This window comes from Falco rusticolus, chromosome 1, assembly GCF_015220075.1.
Source record: "Falco rusticolus isolate bFalRus1 chromosome 1, bFalRus1.pri, whole genome shotgun sequence".
Classification (NCBI taxonomy): domain Eukaryota; kingdom Metazoa; phylum Chordata; class Aves; order Falconiformes; family Falconidae; genus Falco; species Falco rusticolus.
Window position 1 is genome coordinate 126,372,651 of NC_051187.1, and position 27,308 is coordinate 126,399,958.

The window sequence follows — 27,308 nt, forward strand, 5'->3', positions numbered from 1 at the left end:
AACGCGCGCCGGCCGGGGGTCGCCAGCGGCTGTGCGGGGGTCTCGGTCCCCCACCCGGCTCTTTGTGTTTTTACATTTTTCCGGGAGGTTTCCCTTGCCGCCGTTTGACGGCTCCATTGTGTGGAGCGCGGCGCCCGGAGGTTGCGCCTTTGTGCGGGCTGCCCGGCCCGGCCACCCCGCCGCTGGCGCAGCTGCCCGGGCGGCCCCGGGCGGCCCCCGCCGGGGTGGCGAGCGCTGGCGACGCGGCGGTAGCCCGGCACGGCCGCTGGGAGCGGGCAGAGCCGCGCTGAGGGAGCCGCCAGGGAGCGGGCGAACCCCCAGCTGCAAGCGGCGGGGGTTGCCGTGGCCTGTGTTTATGTGTTTTGTAGTAACCGCATCCCTGACATCGCCCGAGCGTGCTCCTCGCGGAGGGTGATTGGCTCAGGCAGCTTTTAAACCACCTATATGCTAAGAAGCCTTGTGCTGCCAGTTCCTGAGGGGTCCTGGCTGGGAGAAATTAAAGCCGAACCTTAGCCCTCTGTCAGGCGGCGCGGAGAATTATATTTTGGAAGTAGTCTGCAGCGCGGACAGGAAATGACCCCTCCAGAAACTGCTGCTTTAAACCCGAGCGGCGGTGCCTGAAGCTATCCAGCCTCCCGCTCCCTCCGTGGAGCCTGTGCGCTCCCGCTCCCGCTGCCGCTCCCCCCCCGCTCCCGCTATAGAGGGCTCCCACAGCAGTTCCCAGCCAGTGCGTGCAGCCTGGATGGGTGTGTGTGTGTGCGCGCCGCTACTTTGTACTGTGAAGAACACACAGCCCATGTGCTCTGTATGGATGTTGATGATACTCTGTGTAGCTTGAATCTCTGCAAGCAGGCAAGATGTCCAGCACACCACATGACCCTTTCTATTCTTCTCCTTTTGGCCCATTTTATAGGAGACACACACCATACATGGTGCAACCAGAGTACCGAATATATGAAATGAACAAGAGGCTGCAGTCGCGGACGGAGGTAAGTCCCCCAGCCTTGTTTTCCTGTGCATGGACCGTGGTAGGTTTCAGCCCGAATTCCAGCTGAAGCGTCCCACTAGACAGTACAGTATATGCAGGCACGAACCCTAATTAATTTAGTAGTTTAATTGGGTAATCCCTCATTATGTTTCCACGCAGAGCAACTCTTTGAGGAGATACCAGCTTAGGCTGAAATCTTGAAATTACAGTACAGCACTTCAGGATTGATTGTAATGTTGGTCTCAGGAAATTTCTTTGCCTTAGTGTGTTGTTTGCTCAGGATCTGTCCTACTGGCATTTGCAGCTGCAATATTGCAAGGTATTGCTTGAGCTTTTGCACAAAATTAATTCAGAAATGTTGCAGGTTTAGGGGGAGAGAAGAACCTTTCTCTGGTTTTGTTTTGTAAACTCGTTAAAATTAAAAATGAATGGTAGCAGAAAACAGGAGCAGAGTTCTAAAAACTTATTCCTGGGCTGCACTTAAAGAACACATGTTCAGGATGACCAACAAGAGAAATCCGTGTTTACATTTAGAATGCAGTTGCTTTTAGCGAGAGGGATGATCGGTTCACGACTTTATCATATAGCTGTCAAAAGTACCCAATAATGTAAACTACATTCGCTGTCATTTATGCTTTGTATAATCTGTTAGTGGTTTATACACCCTGGCTTCTACATCCAGATCAGCCACCACAAAGAGTATGCTGAATGGGAAGGGGACATACTTTTGTCACTTAAAGACAGAAGACAGTGGAGGCTGCATCTGGTTATTTACGTGGTTAAATAACGCACACTTTTTGGTCTGTTGAAGTGAAAAGTGTGTGGAGTGAATCAGGCTACATTTCAGCCCATGTGTCTGTGTCTGTGCAGCACACATTCTTGTGCTGCAATTTTTCATAGTAGTTTACTAGTGGTGCCCTGAAAACACTTTTAGAAAGTATTAATCTTTTATAGTGAATGGCTTTATGTAAAGGCAAAGACCTGCCACATTCGTGCCATGAAGCTTTGTAAAGGATCTCAGATGGAGCTGTTTGTTGTATTGTTATTCTTTAAGAGAATGTGAGGTTATCATAAAATAAAAAACACACATGCCTGAATTGTCAGCTAAGCCGTGGAGAATCTGTGACGTTTAATGTATATGATACAGCTAACGAGATGTGACCTGCTTTCTGATTGGGTAACTGCTACGGGGTAACTGCTCTTCTAACACTGTTACCACTGCTAGTCTTAAAACATTGCTTTGGAGTAATGGGTAAATAGACTTAGTGCTGGCTAAAAACTCCAAGCAGCTCATTGCTCCCAAAATCATGGCAACTATTTGTCAGTTTTGCCCCAAGTTGTTGGCTGGGGAGGGTCACTGCCATTCACATAGAGTGAGTGGGCTTGGGAGGTTTATTTGCTACTGTTTATTTGTCAGTGTCTTGCAACTCTGTTCCTTACATTCCTGTACATATTAATGTAATAATTTCTACACTGTTTCAAGGGAAAAGAACAAATATGTATCGTTGAGTGATTCCTTCAGAGTTTTATATACAAGCTGTTCTGAAAAGCTGTCAGTGCTAATTTAGCCTTTTTACATATTACTTTAGTGGTACTTTTAGTAACTGACCAGTTTCTGATTGCGGCTCCTTTACAAATGTTACACTAGAAAAGTTTTTGAGGCACTTGTGAAACAACTTCCCAGTCCTGCGTTGCTGAGGTGTGCTGAGTTAGACTTCAGCATGTTTAATTGCAGTTTTTGCTGTGCATGTTTGCATGGGTTGTTGTGGGCAAAAAGCGATAACCTACTCTTCCTTGCTAGTGCTGCCATGGGTTTCAGCAGCATTTTACTTTGACAGACAGTGCTTAGTTAATGAAGGCCTTCGGCTCCAGCATTTCTTTTATTTGCTCAGAGTAAAAATACTTTTGCCCTTGTGATTGTTCACTGTTTGCATTCTGGTTCCCTGTTCTTTAATTTCTGAGCTCTGTGCTTGTAAGTATTTGTCGTTGATATGTGTTTTCTAGGTAGCTTCAGCCCATCTCATTCAGTCCTCCAATTAAAACACCTTCCTTAATAAAAAAAAAAAAAAAATTACTTTCCTGGGACACTTACAAGTGACTAGGTGTGGACAGCCTGTAAAGGATCATGCTGGCTTCTGGGGCAGGCTGGGAGTGGAAGTTTCACATTAATTTTATGCACTTCCAAGCATGTTTTTGGTTGGTAGTTGAAGGCTTTTGGAGCATGTATAACTAGCTCTGAATTTTTTGAGTCCAGATCGATGGAGCCCTGTATGTCATGGAAGGAATGTGCTTGTGATGTGGGTGATACAAGCTTACTGCATGAACGTTTCTCTTTAGGCAGTCTTTGGAATAATGTAGGCACTGGTCTCTGAAGGAGGCTGCTTTTGCTCTGTGAGCCCCAGGGGGTAGGTGAGCACAAGCAAAGCAGCTTAAGGGAAAAGGAATTACAAAGAGACTCTCCAAAAGACTGGGGGTAGCAAGCTGGCAGATTCCACTTGGACCCAGCTTCTGGAGAGAGCCAGTGGCAAGTGAGGATGTGTTAAAAAATGGAAAACTAAATCTCTTATCCCAAATACATCCTTGGAAAGCCTATGGGGTTTTCCTGTTTTCCTACAAAATATAAATGTTCTTAACAATCCTTTAGACTCAGATTCTCTGCTGTCCCTTGCAGTGGTGGAAGTTTCAAGGCAGAGCAAAATGTATGTAATTTAATCAAGTCATACAGGGGTTGGATGGAGAGCCTGTGACAGGAGTATCTGTATGTCATGTCAATCTGTTTTCTCCCCTCCATCTGTAGAGCCCGCCTTTGTAGTGAATCCCTGTAGCTGCTCCCCAGAGCTTGCAGGTGGGTGAGAAATGATTCAAAAAAAGCAATGGGTTGGTAGAGACACCATTAGGGAATCCACCGGTAAATGACATTTCTCCTCCAGCTCTCCCAGCAGGAGGGTCCACGGTTTGTTGAGGGAGGTAGAAGCATCCTCAAAGTGGCTCTGCGCTTGGGCACCTTCCCTGAGAAATCCACTGCTTCCACTCTGGTTTCTGTAAGCACTGGGTGTAAGGGAATAATAGTCGGTGTGAGGGATGTGCTCAGTGTATTAAGCAGACAAAGTACAGAGTGATAAAGAAAGGTCATTTAGATGCAGCATGGCTATCTTTGTTGTTGTCATTTTCTTTAGGAAGAAATGGTAGTCATGAATGTAAAGAATTAGCAACTCTAGCCTGTACTAGATGTGCAAACCTTTGCTCTTCCAACTTCTTACAACTTTACAGGCTCCTTAGGCAGAACCTACAACTGCCTTTTTAAATTCAAGGTCAGTCTTAGGCGAAGAATTCCAATCACACCCAGGCAGGGGGTGGTTTTATGATGTAAGTACTGGCAAAAGTCCACCACCTAGCCAATTCTTATGTGATCTACAGTAAATCAGGGGGTCTGAGAAACCAACTAGTGTACAGGAACACCTTACCTTCCTTAAAAGTTGTTCAAAGAGGTCTAATCTGGTAATGCATTTTTCTAAATGGAAATTAATACACACTTTCTTAATAATACTTTGGGAGCATCTCGTGCCATTTTGCGATGCATCAACAATCCTGATTTAAAGAAGTAAAATTAATATTTAAATGTTTAATAATCTCTGGCAGATAGTAAGATAAATCTTATTTACTTCTATCATAGTTGATTAACTTTCTGGTTAACCAAAATGCAGCTGTTTCCTTGCTCTGTGTGTGGTTTTAAGGATTTCATTACCATCCACTCCAACACAGTTTATCTTAACATTTTTATATCTGTGTTAGTTTAACATTTCAAGAGAGCAATCCTGTTGTGGTATAATCAGCAGTTTCTAAAGTTCTAGGTAGCAATATACAACGTAGGTAAATTAGCTTAAATATTTTCACTGTTTTTCATAAAGCTCAATGTTTTTTAAAAAAGCGCCTATTTTCCTCTTTGATGTTGTAAATTCTTTCCTGTTCTAATTTTTAATAATTTGAAATTGTCCACACTTAAAACAAAAGGTGATTATATCTTGTATATAATTGTTTTTTGGTAACATTACAGTGTGCTGTGGATAGATCACTTAATGTTGCTGACAGTTTAAAGTTTGAGACATTGTTTTAGTGTCAATAATCAAAGAAATGTATCAAGCCGTTCAGTTGTTTGTTTAGTCCCCTATATTGTTAGAGCTTTTCTGTATCGCTATATAATAATAAATTCACCTGTATCTCTGTTTGTCACTCCTAGAGATTATGCTTTACATCACCATTATACGCAAAACACAGCTTTTCTTTGGCCTAAGACAGCAGAGTTTTAAGGGTGATCAGAGAACATGATTAGTAGCATGTTTGTTTTAAAGACAATCAGCTTAATCAAATCATGTTAAACTCCTATTAAACTGGTGAATTTAACAAAGTAGAGATTTCATCATGGAAGAAAATATAAAGAAAATTAAAAGGAAAATAAAGGAGGATGTTACGAATGTTACGATTATTTTAAAGCTACTAAATGAACCGGAAGCTTACACAGACATCCAGATTCAACTAAATATTTAAAGCAAATCAAAGCAAACCAAAATTTCTGCAGTTTAATGGAAGTCTTTGATTTTACTTCCTCACATTTCTATCTGATGAAATAATCTTTTCTTCTTCCTGATGCATTTTTAATATATTAGTCATAAAAATCTATGTTGTGACATCACATTTGTTCACATAGCAACTTAGCATTGCAAACAGATCTCTCATATTGTATACATAAGGCTGAGTTTGTCCAATGAGTTTGTTTTGTTGAAGGGAAAACACATAAGCTTCTGTCTCAAAGTATTTGTGTGGAAATATTCTTTCACCCACAAATATACTAATACTTCGCAATTGTAGAAACATAAGTAAAGTATGTTAACAGAGTACTTATAAACTATGCTTTGCTGAAACTAAAGGTCAATTTTAAAAGAAAACCCTTGAACTCCTTTAGGCAGACACTGACTTCAGAATGGATTCGAGGCTCTTTTTACTGATTGTCTTTTATTTCATATAGTTTTTTCATCCCTTTTAAATATTTCAGTTGCAGCTGTTTTCAATTAAAATTGCTACAAACTAACAATTCTTATGAGGCTGGGGGAGGAAAAAAAGGCTACTTCCTTTCCTTAGCTTACAAATCAGGGATGTCTTGCTGTTCCGCTCCACCCCTCCACCCCCACCCCCACCCCCCCAAGTTATAATTTAGAATGTAAACTGCATGTGTAAGGAACAGGGAGCTTTTGGGGGCAGGGGCTGGTGAGGGGGGAGAGAGAGTTGGTGTGAAAGTGTAAAAATGGATCTTATCTGAAAATCACTCTGATGCTTACTTACTAGATCATTTTCTATAAAGGAACCTTTTCAACCCTTCCTTTTCTCTTTTTCATTCTTTACTCTTTAAACCACAAATCCACTTAAACTTTAAACTCAGTCTTTCCCTGATGTAAACAAGATTAACTATGCAGATCCAGTCTCAGAAATAGAAGCCTCTGGATGGTGAGAAGGAACAAAATAGAGATCATAACAAGGGCCCAGTCCTGTGCTCTTATTTAAGCTGGAGTTTTGCCTGCAGTAGGATCGCAAGATCAGATTTAAAAAAAATAATAATTTGGGTTTGGTATACACACTTTCTTTGTTTAAAGAAAAAGGGTATGGGTAGATTGCTAAACTCGTCGCAGTATTTTTAGCTGGACTCCTCACTTCAAATGGTATTTCTTTTGTATCTTTTTGCCAGAAGTTGCATATCTGCTGTAAACAGGCATTCCAACTGTGCCGATACTTTGTTCAGTTGCTTCCTTCCCAAGAAGAGCTTTCTTTCCTGTGCTGTACTGTGTAAACAGGCCAGCATATACCCTCACTTTTGGTGGGTGCTCTTTTTCAAAAGTTGTTTCTGGGCTACTTGAAGCCTCAGAGGAGTGATACTGGCAGGGATGAGGCTGCCCCAAAGTGGCTGATGATTTGTCTCCAAAAAAAGAGTGTGGTAGGGCAGGGCCTTTTGGCCAGGTCTCAGTGGTCTTATTTATTAGGCAAAAATAGTAGTGAAAGAAACCTCCCTGAACCTCTCGCTGAAATTGTCTCCCTAGGCTTGTGTCTTTCTTCTCCTCAGTACATTCTTCCTGTGTTTGGTTGCTGTTAGAATTTCAGAGAGAAAGCAATTTATGTCACAATACTGGTTCCATTTCTGTTACATTGTGGTGGACAGCCATGCCCTTCCAAACTAAAGCCTGTAAGTTACTGACTGAAGTCGAATAGTACACTTGGTACTCCCGAGATAACTAGGGATCAAGTAGAGCCATCTGCAGACCCTAAACCTCTGTATGGGATCGGCTGATGCTTCTGGAGACAACTCTGGTGCTTTCGTGCCTTATGGGACTAGTGAAAAATCACCGACCTGGAAAAATGAGACCTTTGCAGAGCTGAACGTGAACTAGGACGTGGTAGCTCTCCAAGCCTATCTCTTCAGGACTCAAGAGTGTTTGTAGTGAAGAGTCTTTGCAAAGGCCATAAATTTTACGGGAGGATGCTGTCCTCTCCATGAGGCTTAAGTTGTCTTGGCACTGCCTGGCTGTTTATACACTGTTGTGAAGAAGACATACGCATGATGAAGCTCCTGGCCAGGGTAGTGCTCCTGCCTGCATTATGCAGACTTGAAGCATGAGACTTGAGCATAGCAGACCTCTTCTGTATGAACAACTCTGAGAACTACAGCCAAAATGTAAGTATCAAACCAGAACTTCTCCCTAAGGTCTTTCTGTTGTCAATATTCACATCCGGGTACTGGGCCAAGGCAGAGTCACAAACTCACAACTGACACAGCAAAGCCATAGCTTTATGGAGGTTGTCTAAATGTACTTAAAATCTACTGCCAGGTTACCTGAAAATGAATTAGTTTGGTCTTTGCATCCTTTCAAGCAAGTAACAAATTAGAACATTGGTGTAATATCTATGCGTGTGATCTGCAGTACCTGCTGATATCCATTTTTCCTGATTCAAAGCCACAGAGTCACCTTGCCAAGCCTAGTTAGCTGAGTAGAAACATTCAAATCTACATGTAACATGTGTGTGTGTGTTTAAAAATGGAAGGGGGAAATCTAATCTCTGGTATAGTTTTGCCACCAGATTACTCACGTATGGCAGATTCAGATCCTATCCGTTTTACACAACTGGTAGCTGCAGTCTGGAACATCCCTCATGATCCAGAAGAATTGCGTGGGCTAGTTGGATGACCCTTTCTGTGGCATTTGGAGGGCAAATGAAACATTATGTATGTATAAAAGTGATCATATTTGGAAACCCCTGATTAAGCCAGACCCAAGAATAGACCTAATTGTATGTCCACTGTGCTCATTCTTCAGAAACTAAATACCTGGAAAAAAGAACTGTCCCTGTTTGAGTATTATGTGCAGTCTTAGATCACCGGTGCAGTGGACTATTTTTACTTTTCTTCTGGACTTTCAAACATTTGTTTTTTCTAACTACATTTTTATTAGGTTATTTTCTGAAGTAGTAAACTGAGAAAATTATGACTTCCAGAACATTGTGCATTTATCTTATTGTGATTCTTGTTCCAGTTGTATAGTTTTGCTTCAGCCATTAGCAGAGGATTTTATCAGAGAAAGAGCTGCCATCTGTCCTAGAGCAGGTTACAAAGAGATTTCTGAAATATTAATGACCACATTATACAAAAAGAAATATTCTAAATCTTTAAATACAGAGTCACATGGAGAGAGGAAAATGCTCAGGAAACAAGAAAGTAAATAGGGTGAAACTTTTTTGTTTTATTATGCTTATATATCTTTAAGCTGAAGCACCCTCAGCACACTTCATCCCTCCGCAGGGCAGTCAGCAGCACCAACATTGCTAACCATCTCCTCTTTGAACTAGAGATCCTCCAGGGTGTGATTGGCAAGGCATGCATGAAACCTGCTTTGCCACTAGGTTTGCAACCAGGTTAGTATCTACAGTTGGAAAAAAGGAATATGAAATGCCTCGCACCTAGGATGCTATGTCTTCTTCATGCAGTTTACAAAAGTCTTATGCATCGGTTATGCAGCAATGGAGGAAGGCCTATAACTGTCAGTTTTACTCTGTCCCCCATATTCTGATAGTAACTTGCCTTTTCAGATGAGTGTCACTGTCTTCCATAGTTCTTGTATCCACTTGAAGTACCAAAACTGTTTCCATGTTACTCCATTTCGCATCACAGTAACGTTATTGTGACTAGAAAGAAAAGGGAACTGCTGTGAAATAGTTCCTTTAGAGCAAATGAAAATTCTTCTTCTTGTTCAGCATCTTGCAGGAGGGACCCTCAGTCCTTTTGGTATTCGGCCAGCATGTCTCCACCTTTCTTCTTTGCCATACCAAGATGTTAAAAGCATTGACAGGATATAGATTCTGTATGTGCATTTGCAACTGTACCACTTGCTGTAGTGAATGAAGGCAATACAATACCTCTATTACTTCTGCCTAGACCTAATCACTGGAGTATCAGTTGACCCTTAGGGTAATTAGGTAATAATGTTGTTGATGTGATTTGAAGTATCATTTTAAGCAATTAGAAGTTCAGATATAATGTGATGCAATTATGCATTATATAGCGCATCTATCCATTTTACAGAGCAAAAATTACCATATGTTTTGTGGGAAGCTTGGCATTTTGCACTGACTGGAGTTCTGCTTGTATTTACGAACAGCATGCCTGTAAACTATGGTAATAACTCTTTGAAGGCCACACCTATGCACATGCTGATTATGTTAAAAAGCATAGGCCCGTTTTAATGAATGTGTTGGCATGAATAATGGGACATGAAAAGCCAACACACTGGGTAAAGGTTCATTACTTGAGTGCAACAAATACTACATGCAAAATTTCCGTGACTATTCACTTGAGTTTAACAGTGAATTTGCTTTGGCTATGCTTGTGCTCTTTATGTATTTCTGTGAATTTTTGATCAATTGAGTTTTATTCTCACAAATAATTGCAGAATGTAAATTTCAAATTGTGAAGCATTCTCGAAAGAAGTTGCTTATTCTATATGAGATAAGCTGAGAGGTGGTGTTTCCTGTTTTGAGTTTCTGAAACCTCTCAGATAGACCCATGATACTTAGAAATTAAATGCACCAGAGAAAAATCTTTGATTGCTTTGCAGTGCGGACTGACTGGTGTGTGAATGTAAAGCAAATTAACGGCAGTGACTGGCGGTAATGGGAAAACTACAGGCCAGTAAATATGATGTATGTACCTATTTTTTCCATGGGACAGGATGCTGCTTACCATGCAGTTACTTTACAAAAATGTAATAAGAAAGAATTGGTGAAAAAATTCAAATCTTCCTGGCATTTTAAGCTCTAGCTCCATCTGTGCTCATCCAGTCAAGGATGTGAAACAGTAAGACAGGATACATGACCAGTCACAGCATATAGTCTTAGCAGAGTAATACATGCTTACAGCACACTGCTTGTTATGAAAAACAGGCAAAAATTTGTCTTAGATTTGAATAATTAATGCATTAAAATAAACTGGTATTAATTCCTAGCAACTCTCGGTAGAAGAAGTGGAATTCATAGGATTTATTATTTGATGTGAATGATGAGCTCAGCTCTTTTCAGGTCCTCTTAACACTCTTGTCAGGGTTAATAATGCAAAGTAAAAAGATCGGTCAAGATGCCAGTGCACCAAGTACATCTCTTCTCTGACGGTGCTGTGAGATTATTTAACACCCACATCAAGAGCATCCTGAAGCAACTGAGTTACACCTTGACTGATTGTTTCATCCAGAGGGCTGCACTTCTAAATACACAGCGTACCACAGACTTCCTCGTACAGAGCGGTGTTACCACTGGTATGTAACCTGAAGCCACAACCTGCGTGTCTAGACTGACAAGAATCCTACCAGTTGAGCCACTGTGACACCTTGTGGCTTATGAAGCAACACAAGCATCTGTTAGAAAACCAACAGGTAAAAGCCAGAGGTTAATGGGTATTGATAAATGCCCTCTCATACAACTATCAACAGAAAGCTCTTTGCTGGGTTACTTTACCACGTTTTGCGATACAGTTAAATTAAGCAGTAGTGGGCTTATTTCAGTTCAAAGTCCTCGTAGTGCGTATTTTACTGTGAAGTGTCATAAGATGGGGCATCGTTTCCTAAGTCTGACCTGCTGCTGTTATCTCCAGTGCTCTGGTGTTTGCTCATCGTTCAGATTGCATAAAGAAACACTCTTTTGGCTTCAGTACAGAGTAAATATTTTATTTGTTTGCAAACATTAATTTGGTTAACCAAAAGAACACTTGAAGGGAGTAAGGTACTTCTTGGTGCTGAGCGTGTTCAAACAGTAGCAGAGTTTAAAAGTAACTAAGATATAGTAAGCATTTGGTAGTGGGTACACAACTCAGTAAAACCCTGACTTTGGGGTTAAATAGATCAGTGTTTCTGTTGTGGATAATTCATTAACGACAATGAAGCCGTATTTTGCAGAGAAATCCTCAATAAACTGAAAACTGGGCCAGTAATACATGGAGCTGAGAAGGAACTCTGCACTCTGTAAAGACCCAGGACCTCACAGTACCTGACACTAGTCTCTTGTCACTTGTTACATCTTAAACCAATCATGTCCATGTTTCCTTCCATGATGATCCTGAGGATTTGAGAGTAGTTTCCTGTAAACTCATGGATTACATCCCCTAACACTTTCCTTGGCTCTGATGCTTTCAAAAATTTGGCAACAGCTGGGCTGAAATAGTTGCCTTCTGTTGCCAAATACCGACAGTGCTGAGTACACTCCCTTACGATGCAAGGAGGCTGCATCCCTCTGTTGCCCCTTATCTTCAGGTACATCCAACAATGCTGTCACTTAAATATAACATGTAGACATACATGCCCAAATTTGCATTTAACTTGCTGGTGCGGGAAGCAGTAGCAACACAGGGCGCAGGGTATGCAATCTACCTTATTTGATGCATAGGTATTTTGATCCTTTGCTGAGCTTTATTGGCATCTGATGCCGATAGACAGCCCTACCTTCATGATGTGTACCATTGTATTTATTACAAGATTCCCAGGGCTGGAACCACCTTCTTTGTTCTTATACAGTGCTAGCACAGTGGGGTTCTGGTCTGTATCCACAGCCTGGTTTTAACATTGTGCTATGTATCATAACTAACTAAATGCAAAAAGTAGATAGTGTTTAAAATACTTTCAAAACCAAATCTAAGTATACCACATTCATTTTGATTTCACAAATCAAAATGTTTTAATTGAAATTACATGTATTTATGCACTACAAAGAATTATCTGACTAGAAAATACCATAATAGCCTAGGTTCTTGGAAGATGACTGTTGGATGTTGTTAATGCATTTTGTTACTTCTCAAATAATTCAGCGCGCCCGTGCAAACCTACTGACTTTGCCAAGCAGGTACAAATACATTTTGGGGCAGCATTCTGCCAGTTGATTTGTACACCTGATATTGTTATTAAATCTATTACTTTTTTAGTGTGATTCTTCAGTAGCTTCATGTCAATCAAAGAAGCTCATTCCAAGTCCATTTTTTCTTAACAGTGGAAAGACCATCTTATCTTAAATTCCACAGGAAAAGCGTATTCTTCTTGACGGGAATGGGTGCTGTGGCATATGTATCTTATTTCATGACCCTTTTGGGAGGAAATATTGCAAAGTCTTGTAATAAATAAATTGTTGTAGTAAATAAGTAGACATGAACCAGAGAGGTTGTTCTAGGGAAGAAAGGCAACACTTATTTTTTCTTTTATTGTTTGCACTCTACTGATTTAATTAGCCAGTGAGAACAAACCCACTGTGAATATTAAAAAGACAAAATCAACTCCCCCCCTCCCTTGTCCCCACATCTGTTGCCTTATGGAAACTGCATACAGTACCACAACTACCCAGTCAAATGGATTTTGCTTTTTAACAGACGTTACCTGTATTTGCCTGCAAATGAATGAGGTATTATAAATATTTTATCCTGGTTCTGAGGGAAAGGCACTGTTTAAATTGTCATTTTGAAAGGAACTGGGTTACCTTAAGCAAAACTAAACCACGTTTGGTGTTACACAAATGAAGGTAGTCTCAGTCTTGATACATTTCTGAATGGTGATCTAATAGCAGTATCTTAATGATTACCATATTATAGAAACTTAAATCGTTCCTGAGACTGAAGTTGGAAAGAGTGGAGTCCTCTGTGGGGGTTATACATTGGTCAGGAGCAGGAGAGCATAAATGGGTAAAACTACTGAAATAATCTCTGCGCTATTTCAGTACGCTACCGCCTTCTGCACTATCAATTAGACGGACTGAATTTCACTGAGGAAGTGAAGCAGTTCACTGCACCTCCGCTGGGTTAGGCCCACCCCTGCACAGGAGCTAGAGTCTTCTTTCCAATCGCACTCTAGAATATGAATATTAATGCCTCATCTGGATTGCAGTATTTGCAGGGCTAAGGGATCCTTGATCCTGTTCCTTGCTTATGCTGTTTTGGGACCTTTCATCATCTGTGGACCCCAGAATCCCCTTAGCTTTGCTTAATGCCACATCTAACGACAACATCAAAAAAGGGTAGATTTTTCCAATAGTATTTTTCTCACCATTTTTCTAGGTGTGTACAAGCTACTTCATTAAAATATTTTTTTCTGTTGAAAGAACTCTCCCAATTTTGCTTGAAGTGGCTTTTTAGAAACACAATTACCTATATATTTTTCAAGATTATTATTAGGAAGTATATGAAACTTGGACCATGGGAACTTGGATAAACCCACCTAGCGTGCAAATTTGGATACCAGAATAGCTGCACTAAGCTTGAGAACACTGAGTGTGATTATAAGAGTCAACTGAGAAACATAAATTGAGAGCTCAGCAGCAGTCTTTCCCTTCCTTAGAGATTGATGGCACACAGATGCACAATTACAAATAACAGTTTGTGGGCCAAGGGTGCTGTTGTGATTTAAAGAAAAAAATTTAAAATAAAAAAATCGATCACAAGCTTCCTAGGTTTGTTTCAGCCTGATCTTGTAGCTGCAGCTCCTCATCCCATTCAAAGCTTTCCTGTTTATGTCAATGAAATGAGCCTTTGGCCCTATATACATGAAGGTGCTAAAAGAAGGTGCAGAAGCTGCTACAGCAAAAATTTGTTTTGTGGAACTTATTCTAATGAGTTTAGCAATTTTAGGTGACTTAGTTCTTACAGATGGCTTTGAGGCACCTTAAAAGAACTAGAAGGGCATATTCAGCTTTTATGTGTTGTCCATAGTTGGCTATGTGATAAAACTGCGTGTTCAGGGGCTTAGATTATGTTTGCATTTACCATTTCACAAAAAACATGGTTAAGAACAAGCAGCACTCTTAAGGAATATTGTGTAGCCGAACAAATAACAGAAAGAGGGTAAAGTTTTTCTCAATCAGAAATTTAGCTAGAGAGAAATGTATGGCCCATAAATTAGCAGAATAGTAGGTCGATCTGGCAGGCTGTATGAAGCACATAATTTAGCTGAGCTTATCCACATGCTCCTTGAAAGTGGACTCAGAAGCCTACAATATTGGCTGTGTTAATAAATAACAAAATTTGCAAGATTTGTCATTAGGTTTATTCTTCATTTGTTTGGTTTTAGTACCAATCAAAAACCAAAGCCTGGACATTCACAGCTAATATTTTTCAACGTTTTTCTCCAGCAGCTGCTAGCCTCTGCTGCTTTACTAGGAAGGGGAAAGGGGGCAACTAAATGAAATTCATGGCCTTTTAGTGTCTGTTCAGCCCGCAATTGGCAGCATGTGGGGTTTGTGGCTGCTGGCCTGGCAGACTTACAGCATTTTTATGACGTCAAGTGCACACATCATGGGGCTGTGCAAGCTAGGTATGGGCTTCCAGCCCCCACTCCCCAGTTGCTTTCATTTAGGAGACTGAGGACTTCTCCCAGTAAAAATCAGAGAGAAAGAATTGAGCCGCTCATTACAGTTGCAAACTTGTGTGCTTGGCAGCATGGCCTGAGTTACTGGGCCCAGCAGGTTTGTTTTTTGTTTTTGTTTTGTGGTTTGGTTTTTTTTTTTTTTTTGTAGATGTGCTTTCTGTATAGTGCTTTATTTGTTTGGTATAGTAAATGATCACTTGCTGCTTTAATAAGTGAAAAATGGATGCAGTGAGCAAATCTAAATAACAAATTCTTCACCAGCTTCAACAGCACCAGCACCATGTATCTACCTTAACAAGCTGAAGGAATCCATGCTTTTATTTGTATGTACCTTTGGAGTTCTTTTGCTAAGAAAATGAGATTGAAACAATTATGTCGACAAGGTTTTATATATGTTGACAAAATGTTACTGTCTGTTTCACACTCAGTTGCATTTAAAACCTGTGGGTGCTTTTCAGGCTGTAAAATAAGTTTACAAAATAACAGCCACTTGCAATCATAGTTGTTTCTCTTGCATCTACTTAATGATTTCTTTATTTCTAGGAATTGCATTTGGAATTCCCAGACACCTAAACCTTTTTCAGCATCAAACTGACCACTGATCTTAAAAAATCATCTACATCAGCACCAACTCAATCACTGGCAAGGGCTGGAGGAAATGAAACATCTGGGATCTATTAAGATTTTTATTTATGCTTTTAAATATTGACATGTGTATTGCTGCTTGCCTTTTATGCTTTGAACATGAATCTGTTAAAGAAAGTTCACCACACAAACAGTTGCATGGCAAAGCGATTTTGGCTAGAAAGCAGGGACCCCATGATGTAACTGTAGGGGAATCGCAAGGAAGGTGACAACTGCTGGACGTTGGTTTATTTATTTATTGTGGTGATAGAAAGACTTTGCCAGGTTCTTCCTAAAGATAAGAGACTCTGCAATTCTCCTGTGGCTTATGGCAGAAAATGCTTCGCCTTTGCATTTATGTGCTTTCTCTACACTGTGCCTTTGAGGTGCAACCTTGTTGGAGTCTTCAGTGAAAGTGATGGCCTGAAATTTTCTCACTACCACACTTTCAAATAATGCCCTACTTGCACCCTCCTCCAAGGACATTGCGTGCTTGTGTAATCATGTAATATTTTTGGAGGGAGAAGGAGGCTGTCAGGCCGGTAGCCCAGGCCTCATCAGGAGTTGGCTGAGTTTCCACAAACTCTGCTAATTCTCTTCAGCTCCCCTGCGTTCCTCTGGGCCTGAGGGGAGAGCAGGGCACGGGGCGAGGGGATTAGAGCCTCTGAGGTGCTCTGTCACCACAGTACCAGGCAGATTGTAAATATATTGTTAAAGACAGACATTTGGGCAACAGGCAGTGCTGCTACTGGGCTTTTTTGGAGGCTGGTTAAGGAAAGGCCTGAGCTGGAGTGCTGTCAGGTTTTCCGCAGGGCAGCCCCGCACCTGGAAGGGACAGGCCACGTCTGAACCCCGCAACTGTTGTGTTGGGGCCTATGTTTTCCAGACCGTGGGCTCCTGTAGTTGCTTTGTGAATGCACCTCTCTGCCTTGCTCCTCTGTCAGCCAACACATTTAATTTCTAAACTGAAGAACTGTGTAGGCTGGTCTCATTAATCGAGTAGTGGCGGGTGGCCCCTGGGGAAGGAGAAGGCCCGGCGGGGCTCCCGCCGCGGGAGCAGGCAGTATGGCAGTGCTGCGGGCGCGCAGGTACCTGTGTCGGCAGTGCACAGTGCCTGGGATCCTCGGCATCAAAAGCAAAAAGCTGAAGGAATGGCTTGTGTTAACGATCAGTAAGTAACTGTATCCTATTCTCACTGGGACCAGTCACTAGAGGGGGTGAGATCTCGTATATTAACCTAAGAGTATTACAGGCATTTTGGAAGAAGATTGTAAATCCTATTTATAGTGGCTAGTGGAAAGAGGAGCTCATTACCAGGTAGCAGTCCTTCAGCTGAGGCAGAGTCCCTTCCATCCCACAGAAACCCTCTTGTAAAATATAATTGGGATATTGTCTATGGCTTGCTGATTTTACTGGAGACTCTGAACACAGTATCTGGAAAGAATTAACTGGAAACCATGTTGTTTTGGGGGCAAAGGAAGGAAAAAGGGATGCACACTTGCAGATAATTGGTGCATTCAAGGCATGCTTCCCATCATGAATTTTACCAGAATTTTCCACATTTTTGGATTCAGGGAAATAGGAGAATAATAAAGTAAATGTTGAAGGTTAGCTTTAGGAAGTGAAATGTTTTCAGAAATGACTTGCCAGCAAATATACCAGTCTGACCATGAACAGAATGAATGTTTGAATACCATTTTTATATACAGTATTAACCCAAAGGGAACAGTAAAAGCAGAAGGATTTGCTGATGCAGCATACCGTGTCTTTAAAAGGACATTTTGAAATTTGTTGTGACCTGATGTGAAAGTTCAAGATTGGATAATATCCTGTAGTGAGGACGATTTACTTAATTAACTTCTATTACCTTGATAAAGCTACATTTAAAACTTGCCTAGGATGTATCTTAAAAAAAACTATACTGAAGTAATAACTTAGCAAAAAGCTAATATATTATTTATCAACAAATGTTCACTAGATTACAAAGATTTGAATATCCTTCAGGATTTCCCTTTGGGTGTTGTCACAACCTACACATGAAAACGTTAGACATGTCAGCATAAAAACTTAAAGAAAAGTGAAATTAGTCAAAGTTTCACCTAGAACCTCCATTGCTGATACAGGGAACTGCAACAAATACAGATTATTCCACCATTTTGATTATCATTCAAAAGATCAATGCTGTGGATTTTTCCTTTTAAATGACACTGTAAGATATATATATATATTTGGTTTAAGTTTAATTTGGCATTTCTCATTCATTTAGAGAAATGCACAATATTGTAATAGCTGACAACCTAAACTTATGCTATGAATGAAAAAGGACATTTACAAAATCTTGGAGCTAGATCGTAGTGTGGTAATTCTGTGAAAGACTGTTCGCTCAATGATTAGTTGCAGCACTCTTACTAAATGTGTTTCAATTCATTTTTTGTCACCGAGAAATCAAGAAATAGGTAGCTTATTAAAGGCGACCACATCCTTTTATGCAAATTTAATGCACTTGGCAAGTTTATCATGATAAATGGTCAGGATGAAATAGTTCATGATGTATCTCTAATCTCTTCTGTGAAGATGTGCATGTCTTGCAGGAAGTGGCCCCTTGAGAGCTCAGATCTTTAGAAGTATGTGGCAGATGGTGGTGTCTTCAGAGTCTCATAGATTGCTTTGAAGTTCCTCCAAATAATGCCTTCAGTTAGTCTGAGTTTTTGCAAGTTCTCTTGCTTTATCTCTCCTTTGGTGCCCTCTTCTCTCCTCCATCGCGTTGTGTCCCCAGATTGTTTCTCATACTGGGAACATGCACCACATCCTTACAGAGTACATCTCAACTCCCTCCCCAGTCCTGTCGTATCTTTGCCTGTGAAGTTGTTCTTCCATTAGGCATCTTGCATATTTTAAGTGCAGTGGTTCACAACAGGAAAACAATAAAACAGAACAAATGTCTTAGGAAAACCTATCTATCATTCATGCTTTGTGTTCAGTTTGTGAGTAAATCTTTGGAGCCAACATCAGCACCAGTGTCAAGTTAAGTAGTTCATCAATTATAATCAATTTCCAATATTAATTAGGCCAACTTCTCTTTAGATCAGTAGCGAGAAAAGGTTACATTTTAATGCTGCTGCAGGAACTCTGAAGGAACTCACAAAATCAAAAAACACTGCAAAGCTTTTGAAAATGAAAACTTAATTTGCTGGAATATAGCTAATGAAATAGATACAATATAAAATCATAAAATAATATAGGTTACAGATCTGAACAATTGTGTATTTTCAGAGCAGAATATTTTCCCTTTTCATTCATTGACCTTGGTTGATCTGAGTTTGGGTTTTTTTCCTGTAATCAAGTACCAAATTTCATGTAAAATTTTATACTGTCATATTCCCTTTGTAAGTTCACATTTAGAATCACTCTCCTTAAGTATTTCTGTTACCATCTTCCCTATACATAATCTTGTGTGTATAAAAATTGGTAATATTTAGTTAGGTATACTTAAATTTTTAGTGTCTAGGATTTTTTGGCATTACTTCTCTCTCACATACAATTCTCACAATTTGATCCCTTTTAAATACCTGTATTTGTAATGTTTTTTCAATCATGGCCTACTGATTCCTACTAAAGCCATAAAAAAAAATAATAATATTTCGAGTAATGGTTTCGTAGTTACTGTGCTGTTCCTCAGTCTATTGTATGCTGTGTAAAAAACCATAGCTTCTATTAAGACTAAGACTTAGATATTTCTGGTTTGCATCACACTTTTACTGTTTAAACTGTCCTCAAAGGGTTTTTCTCTTGTTACACATATTGGAGCCATGGTTAACCATGCTGAGATACCCAGTTGCTTTTAAAAGGGGGAGGACCAATGAGCTGTGTATTCTTCAGATGTAATTCAAAGAAAACTTGGGGAAATCATTAACTTTTGTGATTAGTCCAGTATAAAAAGTCTTGATTTAGAGGTTTTATTTGCAACTGTCAACCTATGACATTAACCTCTCCTTGTACTTTTGGCATTTTTTAATGAAGTGTCAGTAATTAAATGTTGAAAGCACATTAGTACACCTTCATCAAAATATGTTTTAGGTCCTGGTTAGTATGATTTGAAAAACATTATAGTTTAATTTCACTATGTAGTTTGTTTAAAAAAGTCCTTAAAAACAGTACCGCAGACCTGACTTGGCTGTCTGTGATTTAGAAAGGTGTACTAAACAATTGTAAAATCTCGTTGTTAAAATTCTGCTCATGAGTTAAGGAAAAGACTGTAGTGACTTTTTTTCTGTCTCTGTGACATGCCCTTTGTTTCTGTTTATTGCTACAGCATGTCATCCCAAGGTGATTTATAGAATCACTTGGAATGATTCTAGATTTATGAGAATTCATTTGCAGAGCTAAGAGGTTGTTTTGCTGTTGGAATGAAAAAGAAAGTCTGAAATTATAGTTACAATCTTTAATTTAAATATATTCATATATTCTGTTACTCAATTGGTAGTTTACAGTCTAGATCTACAATGCCTAGCAAAAAGATTTCTTTCCACAAATAATTCTCGCAGCTCTAATCCAGACCCAATGAACACTTTAATAATTATCTATCTTGTACTATATTTGAATAAATTCTGTGACTGAATGCAAAGTTAGGTTAACCCTCACTCAGAGTGCCTGGTTGAAATGTCACCTTTGCATTTCTTCCCCTGTGTTGAACTGGCAAACCATTTGTACATGCAAATGAAATAATATTTACCTGCTTACTGCCCTTCCTGTGAGTGCAGGTTTTTCTGGAGGACTGTGGGACAGACCAGGCAGTTGATTCAGTCCATTCTGAAACCTTTGGATCATGTGCCAGAGAGACTGACTCGGTACCTGTAACTTGCTGTGCTCTACCACAGATTATTTTAAAATTTAATGGACAGGACTATTGGAGGCAATCTGGCCATGACCAGAAGATGAATTTGTTCAAATCTCACCTGTTTTCCCATTCAGCTGTTAAAAATATGTCTGGACCATCTGTGTCCCTCTCAGTTGCTGTCCTTTTTGTATGAGCTATGCTGCTTGTCTTTCATTTGTTGAGCAGTACCCTTTCTTTCTCAACCTGCTTTCAGACCTAGACCTTGACCTTCTCAATGCCATGCTCTGACATACCTCTTCTTGTCCTCTGGCCCTGGAAAGATTGTTAATAATATGGCGCTACGTTTTTGCTAGTAAAGTTCGGTAATGTATATTGTACTTTTCTGGATCGTTTCTTAGGCTTTCTGGAGCAGCACCCAAAAGACCAATATATTCACCATTCTGAATTTTCCAGCCTTGATGTTAATTTTGTGGTAATTATTTTTTTTTAATAACAGAAAAATAAAGGACTTCTTTCAGTATTATTCTGAAAATCATCATAATCATCATATATCTATGTTGCAAATGAATATGCAGTACAGCGGTACCAGTCAAGAATGTCCTAATATTACATCCATTGCACACATTGTGAGTCATAACCCAAATCTTTTATCTAGGGCATCTTTTGACTGTGCTTATGAGTGGATTGCTATCTGGTGATCTAGTGATCTTCAAAGGAGAAAAGCTGCTTAACTGGAGAGAAAAAAAGAAGGAAAAAAAAAAGTTAATGCCATCAAGACTAAATGCTCCACCAATAGCTAATATCTGTGTCCACACAATTGGTGCTACTTTTTAATCAATAATATGCTTTGATAAAAAGGAGGTTATGTATTTCAGCATGGAAACCCCAAAATATTTACTCAACTGTCTGTTTGCTTTTATAGTAGCAACCAATCTAGACTTGTATTTGCAAACTGTGAACAAAGATGAAGATGAAACACTAAAATAGCTGTGAAGTTTCCTTTTTTTTATTTTTTTTTTTTTTTTTCTTTTTGGAAATCCTTTCCACAACTGTTGGTTTAGTAAATGAACACAGCTTCATACATGATAGCTGTATAAACTAGCCAGGGTCCTTTCACTTACAGGAATGCCAGCAAAGCTCTGAGAACTAAAGTAGACCCTAAAGCTAGCTTTAGTTGTCCTGCCCGTGTGGGCACAAACACGGAGATACAGTGCCATCTCTCCTGCGTTGCTTGGCCAGCCTGCCTAGAAAGAGAGATCAGGGAAGGACAGACTGGCATAAACCCTCATGTTCCTGGGAACACCATGAAAAAACAGATTCAAAATCAGTAATACTGTGGACCGGCTAGCAGAGTAAGGAATATATTGGCAAAGTAACAGCTTTTTTGTTTTAGGACAGCCTGGAGGCTCTTATTTTTATTAGGCAGTAAGAGTAAAGCTGGTTGATAGATGCTATTTAGATTAGTCAACTTTGGTGCTGTTTTTCTAATGCTAAGGATTGCTTTAATTAAATATCTTTTTTTTCTTCTTCTTTTTTTTTTTCCTTCATAGAAAAGTCTTCCTATGGACTTACAGATGGCTTAAGAAGGGTCACCTGCTGATGATCAGTAGAGTAGCTCTTGTTTTTTCACGAATAATTTAGCAATGAGTGTGTACAGTTGGCTTGTGTGACCATCATGTTCATACAAAGGCCAAACTGATACATGGCTTGAACTGTGTTACCTGGCCTTTTTCCATGAGCTGTAATACAGAGAGGAGAAGGTGAAGGACAGACTCTAAAAATATATCTAATATTCTGTAGCTGTAGAAGGAAACAGTATTGCATGATCCTTCTGTGCTCTGTGCCCACTCCCCTCCCCCCGCCCCAGCCCCCGGCCCCCTGGCCCCGTATGTAAGAAAGTAGTGTATGCATGAAAGAAAGCAAAATATTGTACACTTCTAGGATGGTCTGTAGCCAATTCTACTTACTGAAATAGAATAGGCAGTGTGTTCTCAAAAGAAGAATATTGCCAAAAGGAGCAACTGAATACATATTCTATAAGAAGTATGGGTTTAGGTCCTGTGAATTTCTCATAGTTGAATCCAATGTCACTTAGGAGAGTGTAGAGCACTTGAAAATGCGCAAAACCAAAACCCTAGAAAAGTCTGTTGTCACTTTTCCATCCACACTTCCCATCTGATTTTGTCTAAGATTCATACTTGAAATTTTAGTTAAAAATAATATGGTTAGCTATATAAAAAATAAAAAAGCAAGAAACCAGAATTCCTTACCAGTAGAGCTATAAATAGAAGAAACATTTTTCTTAAAAAAAAAGGTCTTTTATACCTAGCACTATTTATTATGTAGTGTTCAAATTTGCATAGTCTTTTCTACCTGGTAGTGAAAATATATTAATCCTTTTTTCTTTTTTCTTTTTCTTTTTTTTTTTTTTAAATCTGTTTGTGGTGGATTTTTGAGAACAATTTTCTGGGACTGGTTGGTGCTTATAAGAGTTTCATAAAAGGTAACTAGGAAGAGCAAACTCCCTGTTGGTAGCCTTTTATTTGCCTTACAGGGGCTGGCATATCCTCTGTTTAAAGTCTGTGGGTTTCTGCATACAAAAAAAAATGAAAAATGATGCATTGTTTGGTTTCATTGTCATTTTTGAAACACTAACTCCATTGTGCAGTGTCTGGATTACAAATAAACTGATTCATTGTCCTCTACTTGTGTCCTAATATGCCGGCTCAGAAACTTCAACAGAGAGTGTAACTTGCAAGTTTGTTTGCTAATTGATTAAAGATAATAAAAATAGCCTTAAAAAGATCATCATCACCACCACCAAAAAGAAGAAAGGAAAGGAAAAAAGGACTGGATGCCTGAGCTGAACTGCCAGACATTATCTGTTTAAATTCTCAGAGATAGTGAGCGAGATCTGCATAGAAACTCAGAAAGAGCATCTATAGACTGAACACTTTTTCACATGTCAGTGCTCTCACAGGCTGGCATGTCAGAAGAGGCTTTGCAGTTTTGTTTTTTAGGGTGTCACAAACTAGCACAAGCATGCAAGCCTTCTACATTGCATGAAATTTTTAGAAGTACTGATCTCCTCAGATAAGAATATGAAGGAAGTGGGTAAATTCTGCTGTTTTCCTTTCATCCATCCACCTCCATCTTGCTTCCATTCAGAAGGTTACATTTAGATAGAAAATTTAGACCTCAAACATTCTCCCCTGCATAAAAATTTTTGAAAGATAGTTTGGAATGGGGCTGTGTGTTACATTCTCATAGAGTTTCACCTATGAAGTGACCTACCGTTGAGAAGTTCTGCACCCGCACACAAGTCTGTTATGATTCTTGGCATTATTGTAAATCTGGAGCCTAAATGGGGTTTCTCAGCACAGACTGTTGCAAAGAAGATCACTTTTGCTATAGTTTTTATTGCACTTGAGCTTTTAGAAGAATTTCCCCTTTCTGTGCCTCTGTGTTCCCACAACAATTCATTGTTTGAGCTGGGATCAGCAAAAATATTTTTTTGCATTAGGTTGGATGAATGGAAGGAGAGAAACTCTCAAAGCTAGCAGTGGATGTTTAACATATGAATTACATGCTTCTTCCTTCAGCCTATCCAACTGTTTTGGTGCCCCTGACAGGAGCTCATTGACAGACTGGCATCTCTCTCTCTTACAGTGAAACAATTTTTGGACAACGTCCTAATCTGCCTGTCTAGGATCTTGTATTAACACTCATTGCCATTGTATCTGAGCACTTCCTAAGTGTCAGAACAACAATGATATCTCTTTCTTTCTTCCCTGCCAGGGATGGAAAGGGTTAGTTTGGTCTTTCCTCATAAGGGAACTTAAATGGGGTCAGGGAGCCAGGATGGTTAACAATATGGTTTTGTAACTTAGCTGGATGAGTGGATTTCATACCCATTGTTGCTGTCTTCCTGCTCTGTGGTGGTTGCACGCCCACTTGCCAGCTTCGCTTCCTGGTCATTGGCACAGCTCAAAAGAGGAAAGGAAGGCTTTAAGTGGCTGGTTGCAGAAGTGCGGATGGGAAGAGGTGAGATGTTGCATGAAGCAGACTGATAAGGAAGAGGCTTGATGACATGGTCAGATAGAAGAGCTTTAGAAGGCTAAAGTCAGATCTGGCGAGAAGCATTTATTGCAGGACCAGGAGGTCATGTATTTTTCTCTTATGAAGCCTCACAGGAATGGGCTATAGTGCAGAAACCTATATAAAATGCCTGATAGCAAGGAAGGGGAGTTACTTCTCTCTCACAAACCAGTAGAGAGCCATACATGAACTGTATGGGCAAATGTGCATGGTGGAGGTCATATAGCTGGGGGTAGGCCCCAGCTCTTGCTGCAGTTGGGTTCTGTCTAGTAACTTCTTCTCCCAAAGGCAGTGACTTTAGCAGGATCCTTCTAGTTGGCAGGTCACGCTGCCAGAAATTGACAATATTTGTGGGGAAGAAAAAATATTTTTATATCCACTGCTGAGAATATGCTCCTGGCCAAAGGTTTTATTTGTTTATTTAGCTCAAAAACATTTTAGCAGTGTCCACATACCCTTTGCTGGAGAGCTCTGAGAGATTTCATCCTTTACTCACCTGAGATGGGCTTGATGGCAGAAGCAGCAGAGGAGAGAGAGGTTGGTGGTGACAGGCTCAGAGCTGGAGGACTGCAGGGCGCAAGACAGATTTGCCTCATTAAGGCAGAATACCACATTAGCTTGAACATGTCAGATGTGCTAGTCACATGGTCAGATCAGAGGAGTGCCACATCCTCAAGCATTACGTTTTATTAGGCTTTTCAGAGTGCATGAAATGCAGGGGGTTTGCATTTCTTCTTTAAGAAGCTCATATTTTAGTATGCTGTATGTCTACCCTGACCCTCCATACAAACAGCAAGAGTGGCACAACTGTTACAATGCAGCATTAGGCATGATGTTTCCATTACAATCAGTAATTCTCAAAATTCTTAATGCAGTATTTACAGTATGAATTGCTGCCATAACTATGGGCACATTGTTGCTAGAACAGCAAACAACAGAGAGATAAAAATACCAAAGGCCAAAATTTACTATTGCTTTAAATCTGAGTACTGTGTTAGTTTTTGAGGGACTCCCTCATCCATAATCAATTTACCAGCATACGTTGCTTGATCTCTTGCCATGCGAGCCCTTTGCTTTCTCAGTTTTTGTAGTAAAGGATTCCACAAGATCTATCTTATTTCTTTTTGGAAGGAAAGTGCATGGCCTTTGGGAACTCTTTCTTTCCCTTTGTTTCTCTACTTATTTTTTTAATCCTTCCTTGGTTTCTCTCACCTTTGGTTCACAAAACCTGATGTTGTTAGTAGCTGTCAATGCACAGGATACCCCAGTGCTAACTGGTGATTGATAGGTGCTTTGCTGAACCCATGTTGTCTTTCTATATCCTCTTCCCTTTGTGTGTTTCATTTCCTTTTCCCCTTGACTGCATAGTGGTTTCCAGACTGGATGTCTTTGGCAGTGCTTTGGCTTTAAAAATACTTCAAATTTACATGGTTTCGGAAGGAAAAGAGAATGGTTGAGGGCTTTTGTGTTCCTTTTACTTTCTGCTTGAGTTTAAACTTCCTTGAATTCCCATGGGAAAGAGAACAAGTCTCATGAGGAATAGCTTTGCCAGATTGACCAGGAACTTGCAAGATCCTGGGAACTTGCACAACTATTCGTTCACTTGTACTATGAATGTGGCAGAGTATTTCCTATAATCTCCTTCATCTTGCAATTCAGAGCTTTTTATTCAGACCGCACAAATGTTTAGTACAATACTGAAAGAGATGAGAAAATACAGGTATCTATTTCTTACTGGACTTCTGAAGCTGCCAGAGAATGAAAAGTCTTCCTTTGTGCAGCTGACCGTACAGTGAGTGGTGTCATCTCTTGCCTTCGCTGAGGTTTGCACTGTTCTGGAGAGCTCTGCCCAGCATATGTTAGAGATATTTTTTTCTGTGGGTATCGTCTGTCTCAATGTTGTTGGCTAGACGTGGCTCCATTCTCCAGTTTTCCTTTTTGCTCTGGATTTGATTCATGTATTTCTTCTTCCATAAAGTGTAGCCAGAATATCACAGGCAGTTCTTTCCACATCGCTCCCTGTGATAGTCTCCCCTCCGTGACAATAACAGTTTGGTTGGCTGGCAAACACCCTCACCTGACAATCATTTGTAATTGTTTAATTTATGTTACTGCAGCTCTCTCAACAGTTCCCACACGTGCAAACATTGGTTGTATTTTCTACATTTTCTATTGAACTCTGCACTGTTCAAAGTTGAAGCTTCCTGGTGCCAATGAGACGCTCCTGGGAATGGAGGGTTTTTAAGCCAGCCCTTCTCCACCTCCATAACTCTAAGTGATAGCAGGAAAGAAATGGAAAGCTGATTTATATAGCTCGAGAACAATTTATCTTTGTATAGAAATCTGTGTGTGGCTGTGATGGCAGGGTATTCTTATGGGAGTGTGAACTAACTTGTGCAGCATTTTGGGCAAAACAGCTGATGGCAGATAAAGAAGTGTCTCCTGACCATTCTGTTTTCACATGGTGGAAAACAATGTTGGCCATTACTTGTTGACTGAGGTGCTGCCTTGATTCTTTTAGCCTTAGAGACCAAGAATAGAAGTACCGAGAACTTCACAGGACTCAGTTATGGGCAGGTATTTGGTACACTGAATAACACAATCTAGACAGTTTTTTCCTTGTATCTACATATTAGCTTTGGTTTAATAGTTCAGGAGGATAATCCAGAAAATAGCTCTCATGCTTTAGTAATTTCAGCAAACATTTATTTGTGTTCACAGAATTGAGTACATACTGAAGCTCTCTTGAATAATAAATATAAATCCCCTCACACATGCACACTTTTTCTACAGTCTATTGTATTTATTAGCATGTGCATTTAATATAACACCACAC

General features: G+C 40.0%; 1 protein-coding gene across 16 annotated transcripts in view; it reads left to right on the forward strand.

Annotated features, from left to right (window-relative positions):
• Positions 1-460: 460 nt before the first annotated feature.
• Positions 461-27,308, forward strand: part of LDB2 (LIM domain binding 2) — a 220,072-nt gene continuing 193,224 nt past the window's right edge. For 4 of the 16 annotated variants that reach the window (XM_037399673.1, XM_037399765.1, XM_037399783.1 and 1 more), the window contains exon 1: positions 463-989. In XM_037399673.1, the coding sequence (XP_037255570.1) occupies positions 858-989 (132 nt within the window). In that variant the 5' untranslated portion in view covers positions 463-857. Of the gene's footprint in view, positions 990-27,308 lie in introns of all 16 variants that reach the window. The other 12 variants (XM_037399663.1, XM_037399755.1, XM_037399774.1 and 9 more) reach the window with 8 other exon arrangements.